At 47.4% G+C, this 7,500-nt stretch overlaps 1 protein-coding gene across 1 annotated transcript in view; it reads right to left on the reverse strand.

The window, feature by feature from the left end:
* Positions 1-1,531: 1,531 nt before the first annotated feature.
* chrnb3a (cholinergic receptor nicotinic beta 3 subunit a) overlaps positions 1,532-7,500 on the reverse strand; it is a 7,664-nt gene continuing 1,695 nt past the window's right edge. Inside the window, exons 3-6 of the mRNA XM_056586982.1 lie at positions 6,522-7,035; positions 5,438-5,628; positions 2,294-2,480; positions 1,532-1,666 (exon numbers count right to left, since the gene is read on the reverse strand). Of these exons, the coding sequence (XP_056442957.1) occupies positions 1,532-1,666; positions 2,294-2,480; positions 5,438-5,628; positions 6,522-7,035 (1,027 nt within the window). The remainder of the gene's footprint in view (positions 1,667-2,293; positions 2,481-5,437; positions 5,629-6,521; positions 7,036-7,500) is intronic.

Below are 7,500 nucleotides of genomic sequence, written 5' to 3' on the forward strand. Positions count from 1 at the left end.
CTGAGTCAAATCTGAAGAAGTGAATAATGGAATAGTAGGATGAGATCAGACTTAGCAAGTGTGGGGTTAGATAGAGAGAGCATGGCTACCCATTTTAACGCATCAAGGTAACAGAAATAACAGAATGTTTCCCCCTCTAAAGCAGGCCTCAGGGAAACACAGCAGGATGTTGGCAGATGAAATGCGCACGCTGACCAAACGGCTTTGATGTGAATCTTTTTGCCTTCGGCGCTTTCAAAAGTATAAGGATGCTTAGGATGACTAAGTATTTATTAATGTATCCAAATACGAAGAAAACGTTTTGTGCGTTTTTTCACATATTACGTCTTTGTTTTTTTCAGCTCCGACACATCCATTGATAGAGGTTTGGCGCCATCTAGTGGTGAAACAAAGCGGTTCATTACATACCTGCCTCAGGAAAATGAACAGTTGAACAGTGACTTTGGTTAATCTAGTTAGGTAACAATCCCCTCCTCGAGACGTTTAAACAACACAAACAAGGTAAAATAGTGGAGATCTTTCATTTTTATTCTGATTGTTGCAACAAAACAGCAAACAAAACCAAACTTAGCAATATAGCGGATTTATAAACAATAAGACGTGATGGATACACAGTTTAACGATTGTGCAGTTTTCTGGTTTGCTCAGGTGGACACATCGACGGTATTGAAAGGATTTATATCACCTCAGACATTCATACAGATATACCACCCATATGAAGATATCATTTAATACTCTTATTGCTCTCCCCTGTTCAATCATGCCACAAACATGAAGTGCTATGGAGCACATCACAGCCCAGTCAGTGCATTAGTGTGTCGAGTCTCACTTTGTTTTAGAGTTCCTTGTGAAACGCATGGAGAAACGTGTCGAAAATGGCATTCCTGATTTTGAGTGTGTTTTTGTCCTGAGCCAAACATTGATAACGATGGGGTTTTCCTGTGTCAGCACGGCCTCCGCGGACACTGATAATAACGTCATCCAATTCGGCTTCCAAACAGCCAATAATTACCGATCTTCGCTGTGTTTCTGTCCAGCGAAGATTACCGTGACGCCGAAGACGGTATCTTTGTCTCCCGACTCCTAGACCGAAATGCGCGCAGGTTTGATGTTAGACATCGAGAGGGGGGGGGGAGGGGGAGGTTAGGGTTGGGGAGGGGGGGGTTAACTATATGGTCAGGCGCCATGTTCCACTGGAGTTCCACTGCAGGGACCGTTGATCTCAGTGATACACTGGGTTCGGAGCACAACGTACGGGCGTGTTTGGCGGGGGTGTCTTGTGTGTAGGGGGGAGTGTTTGGGGGGCCGAGGTCAGCCCAGGTATTCACCTCCCTCACGGTGAACACCTCCCCCATCAGCCTCTCCCCCTCGCTCCTCAGGCTTGGCTCTCGTCGACCGGGGACTCGCTCAGTCAGGGCTGCGTCGGACTCGGCGAAATCAGGACGTGTGTGTGTGGTCTTAATTCAATGCATTTGGTTTTGTGCGAGTGTGTGTGTGTGGCGTTGTAGCCTTGCTGTGTGTGTGTGAAGGCTCAGGGGGGGGTGCTGAAGTACAAGGTGAGGGCCGGGGTGAAGATGAGGATGGTCCCAAGGATGGAGACGGACAGGAACACCCAGAGGAAGATACGATCCAGGACCTGAGCCACAAACTTCCAGTCTTGGACCACCTGGAGGGACACAGAAAAGACCCAGTAGGAGAAGATGAGTCAGAGTTTCACTGGGAGGAGACCAGTTTCATTTAGTGGGTTTATTGGGTTATTTGTGTTTTTTTAGTGAAATAAAAAAACTAAAATTGGGCTTCATTATCATCTTTAATACTTTCGTGGGGATTGTTGTTATTTGTTTGGTAGTTGCGGGCGGCTAATTCTGCTTTGGCAATACGATTATGTAGTCATGCTGAATAAATGAACTCTTTCCAAATTAAATTGGGAGAGAGCATGAGGGAAGATATTGAGAGAGAGAGAGAGAGAGAGAGAGAGAGAGAGAGAGAGAGAAAGAGAGAGAGAGAGAGGGAGAGAGACAGAGAGAGTGCGAGAGAGTGCGAGAGAGTGAAAAATATAGAGAGAGAGGGAGAGAGCAAAAGGAGCGGGAGAAGGAGAGGGAGCCTTAATGACAGAAAGACAATAATGCAGAACCGCCACAAAGTGTTGACTAGATTCCACTTCATATTGGGAAGTGTGAGCTCCACCTCGTTCCTCTTCAATCACAAAACGCGAAGGAACCATCTGCTGCTGTACACCGTCCCACAGGAACGTCCTCTCCTCCAGACACACACGCTCTGAGTCAGAACACACCTCTCTGATAAAGTGCTCCTTCTTGATGTGCCGGCTGATGTAGCGCACCGAGTTGGTGGCCTTCTCCAGCATGGACAGCCACGCCTGGCTCTCCTCTTCCTTGCCGTCCGGGCCCCTCTGCTTCATGCCCAGACCCCCGCGGGGCTTGGGCTCCGGGTTCTGCTGCTCGAACTCCGAGTAGTGGAACCTGGGACACACACGGAGGAGGTTTTAGTTCCGTCGCGAGAAGTTGCGGAGTGGTAATCGGGAGAGTCGGGAGAATTCCCGGTGGGTTGTGAACGTTTAAGCGGCCGGCCGCCGTCTTGATTACTACGGCGATGTTTTGTTTAGGAAAGTTCCTCGCTGCGCCATTTGGCCAGGCTGGGGCTAAGCGATCCTCTCACTCGCTGTCTCCCAGATACGAACACACCCTCACAAACTGTTAACGACGCAACCAAGTCTATGTTTACCCGTCAATGCCGCCAAACCAACAAAAACAAATAGACAAATTGAGTAAATGAGCGGCCGCTCATTTACTCAATTTGTCAATTTGTTTTTGTTGGTTTGGAGGCACGACAGCCGTGTCAAGTACGTGGATTCATTGTTCAGTGGCTCGTACATGGTAACCCCCCTCCCCCACCCACTCCCCCCGATTTGGCTGGGCCTGTCTGCCTCATGTAACTCCCGGGCTGAGAGTGAGTCCCACTCCAGCCCTGATTGAAGGATTTTTGCTTCCATGACAACCACACGTTTCTGTTAATTAAGATCCAGATAGTCACAGTTTTGTTAAACAATGATGCTTTGAAAGGAACGACATTTCCCACGTTCGAGTTAATAAGGTAGCACCTCATTTTGATGTGTTTATTAAGATTCTGATAGCCACAGTGTTGTTAAACAATGATGCTACGAAAGGTACGACATTTCCAGGGTTTAATAAGGTACCACCTCATTTTGGTGTGTTTATTAAGATTCAAATAGCCATTTTGTCAAACAATGATGCTACGAAAGACAATATAATAAGGTACCACCTCATTTTGTGTCTTATTATGTTTGATGAAAAGCAACGTGTAAAGATAGGCACAGTGTTGTGTTCCATTAGGATGAAAACCATTTACTTTGTTAAACAATGAAGTGAAGAAAGACAATCCCACATTTCTGGGATCAATGAAGTGCATTCTCATTTTGTGTGTTTATTTGTCAGATGAAAAGCAGCATATAAAAATAGCCACAGTGGTTTATTTCATGAAGATGAAAACAATTTACTTGAAGTAAATTGAAAGCAAAGCACCATTTTCCCGAAGCTCCACTTATTGCTATCTATCGAATAGCCACTGAAAATGTCCCTGGATTTGACTGAAGGTGATCCTGGCAATATTGTTAAACTAAAACCTAAAGTCCACTTCGAAAGTTGGGCACATAGTATCATTGACCAGGCAGCACTATCTTCCATCATGAATCTGAATCGCTTGAATGGTGATGTTCATTCATGTAGATGCACTGCTCTAGTTAAATATTCAAATGTTAATGTTTCATACTTAATTCTTATTCCATTTTTGTATAGCTGACTCTTTTTTTTCAAAGCGACTTACAATAAGTGCATTCAACAATGGAGATCCAACCCCAAAAATCATGCGAGTACACACAATTCAACAAGAGAGAGCTTTAAGTGCTACATCACCGGAACAAAGGATTGAGTCTGAACAGATGATTCTTCAGTCTGCGGGCGAAAGATGTGTTGTGTTTTCAGCTGTCCTGTTTCAGCCGTCGTTCCGATATTGAAGAGCCGGGACAGCAAACAATCAGGATCTAGGTGGACAGCAGCTGGGTCCCCTCAGTGAAGGGGTTATCCGCTGGTTGGCGAGTCGTAGAGCGAGGTGTCCGGCTGGGGTCATGGTTTGACCATGTCATTACATTTACTTTTAGCTCTGATGTGTGCGTCACCGTAACCTGACATCACATCCACTGAGAGCTGTGGCCAGACTGGTGTTGCTACCTTGGACGAGGTCACCCTATGTAAACCACTGTCTCTCTTCTCAAGGGCCCCGGTCGTATTATTCAACACACCATATTTCAATAGGAGGTTTACCGTGAAAACAAGGTGCTGCCACATATTTCACTTCTCCATACAGCGGCGGTTTAGAGTCAGCTAAACCTTAAAGACCGCAGACAGCCCGTTGTCAGGCTTTACGACCCCCTGGTTCTGCGTTTGCGTGTTAAAGGTACAATGGGCGAGATTTGAGATTTCAGGCCAGCTCCAGTCTAATTAAAAGCAGAAACCACTCTGCTCATTACCCCTCCCGCTTCCTGCTTGGCCCAGCCTCACAAAGAGAGGCTCTCTTACTAACTCAGATCCCTGGAGCCTTAAAGTGAACGTCCACACGACATAATGGGAAATGGACGGCATTTATACAACGCTTTTCTAACCGGAGGCCACTCAAAGCGCGTTACAAAATGTATTGCCCAACATTAACCCATTCACGTACACATGCACACACTGACGGCGGAGTCAGCCACGCAAAGCGAGAGCCTGCTCGTCGGGAGCAGTCAGGTTGAGGTGCCTCGCTCAGGGACACAGTCGGGGATCAAACTAGAAACCTTCTGGTTACAATACACATTTATTGTGGAAGAGTTTACCTCTAACCGGTGATGGTTTCTCCTCCCATACTCTCCTTAAACACCCCTCTTGCACTCTTATTGTATGTTGTACTTCCTGGCAATTAATGTACACACTAATTGGATGTTTGTACATCCTGGTTCTTAATGTACACAATTATTGTATGCTTGTACGGCCTGGCACTTAATGTAAACACTCTGTATGTTTGTACGTCCTGGCATTTAATGTACGCACTTATTTTATGTTTGTATGTCCTGTCACTTAATGTACACACTTATTGTATGTTGTACATCCTTGCACTTAATAAAATAGTACTTAGCATTGTGTATCATCTTGTCCTAGCTGTCTTTGTTGTATACGGGGAATGGCTATGGGTTAACCTAGCGATGTTAATGCATGGCACTTGGTTCTATGAACATCCTTACTGTACCGACAGAGATATATTGTTGTTTCTCCTTCTTTGGAAAAATCCACTCATTGTAAGTCGCTTTGGATAAAAGCGTCGGCTAAAGCCCCTGAACATAAATGTAAACAGCCGGTCGCGTACAGACCTGTCGGTGTGGCCCCGCATGCACAGCATCCTGGGGAGCCTCTGAAGGAAGAGGGTCTTCACCCAGGGGGCCATGGGGTGGTAGGTGGCCGAGGAGCGGTGGTGCACGTTGATGACGAAGACCGTGACGATGATGGAGAAGGTGACGAAGATCATGATGAAGAGGAGGTACTCCCCGATCAACGGGATGACCTGGAAGAAATCGCGTCGTGTGACGATTGGGATTATGTTGCCCTGTGAGCTTGAAGTGTTGAGGTGTGATAGAGGGAAAATAAGTTCAATCTGACCTGGGAGTTCACCGTTAAGAAAGGGAGTGAGTGAGACCAACTGAAGAGAATGAATAAATGAAAGCTTTTCAACATGCTGCCCCCTCAGCTTGGAACTCCCTCCAGAAAGACTTCAAATTGTAAGAATTGATTTCCTTTGATGACTTTGGAACATTTACTAAAGGACCTAGAATGTGTAAGTATTGGAAATTGTCCCTGTGTAAATTCCTTTACTATGAAATCCCAAACTGTCATTTAATTGTGGGGAATTTCTGTATTTTCATTTGTATGACACCTATTTGATATTTTTTATGCTGTCTTCTTGGCCAAGTCTCTCCTCGGAAAATCGATTTTAAATCTCAATCAGACTTTTACCTGGTTCAATAAAGGTTGAAAATAAATAAATAAACTGGTACTGATTCAAATGCAGTCAAGGAGCAGGGTATTGTGGCACCTCAGGTATCTTACTAATGTCCGGTACACCGCCTACATGAAGACAACCTGGTCAAGACACCTCCTAACAACCTGTGACCTCTGACCTATGAGCATCTACCCTGCGCCTAAAGAGCAGCAACAACCTGTGACCTCTGACCTATGAGCATCTACCCTGCGCCTAAAGAGCAGCAAACCCTCTGACCCTGACCTCTGACCCCTGACCCCTGAACCCCAGCACTGTGCGACCCCACCCTCCCCGGTCTCTCCCAACCTTAGAGGAGGACGGGATGATCTCCGAGCACCAAACCCTCAGACCCTGACCATTGACCCCTGACCCCTGAATCCCAGCACTGTGCGCCCCCCCCCCCCCCCTCACGGACCAACCTTGGAGGACGAGGGGATGATCTCCTCGATGACGAGCAGGAACACGGTGAGCGACACCAGCACGGAGGTGGACAGCGACAGCTTCTCACCCTCGTCCGACGGCAGGTAGAACACCAGCACCGTGAGGAAGGACAGGCCCAGGCAGGGGATGATGAGGAAGAGCGTGTAGAAGAGGGGCAGGCGCTTCATGATGAAGTTGTAGGTGACGAAGGGGTACCAGTACACGCCGTCGCGCCGGCTCCCCTTTTTCCCCGTGGCGTTCAGGATCTGCCACTCGCCGTTGTCGAAGAAGTCCTTGCGGTCCACGAAGTCGTCCACCAGCTCCAGGTCCACCATGTTGCCGTCGTACGTCCACGAGCCGAACTTCATGGAGCAGTTCTGCCGGTCGAAGGGGAAGAAGGTGACGTCCATGGTGCAGGACGACTTGTAGCTGGCCGGGGGCTTCCAGGTGATGGTGCCGTCGGAGCGCACCTTGGCTTTGGTCATCAGGGAGCCCACGAAGCGGCCGTCCGCACTGGGGGAGACGGGGGGGGGAGAGAAGGGGGTCGGAGGGGTTCAGGGCGGGAGACGGAGGAGGGAAGCGACCGCCGAGCTGGGCCGAGGGTCCATTTGTAAACGAGTGAGGTGGTCGAATGACACACGACGAGAAATGGCGCATTTTGTGTTGTTGCTTTTGCTAGTTTTCCTTCACCCTCATGCTGGAACCCTCATAAGTGGCACTTTATGTACGCACTTATTGTCTGTCGTACGTCCTTTCGCTTAAAAATAGTACTTTTTGTATGATCTTACCCTAACTATCTTTGTTTTAATCGGGCAATGGGTTAACCTAGTGATGGTTAGTGCTTGCCACTTGGTTCTATGAACATCCTTACTGCACCGACACACATATATTGTTGTTTCTCTTTCTTCTGACAAATGTACTTATTGCAAAAAGCGTCTGCTAAATGCCGTAAATGTAAATACTCTCTAATGCGCTCAG

The sequence above is a fragment of the Gadus chalcogrammus genome, chromosome 3 (assembly GCF_026213295.1).
Source record: "Gadus chalcogrammus isolate NIFS_2021 chromosome 3, NIFS_Gcha_1.0, whole genome shotgun sequence".
Lineage (NCBI taxonomy): Eukaryota > Metazoa > Chordata > Actinopteri > Gadiformes > Gadidae > Gadus > Gadus chalcogrammus.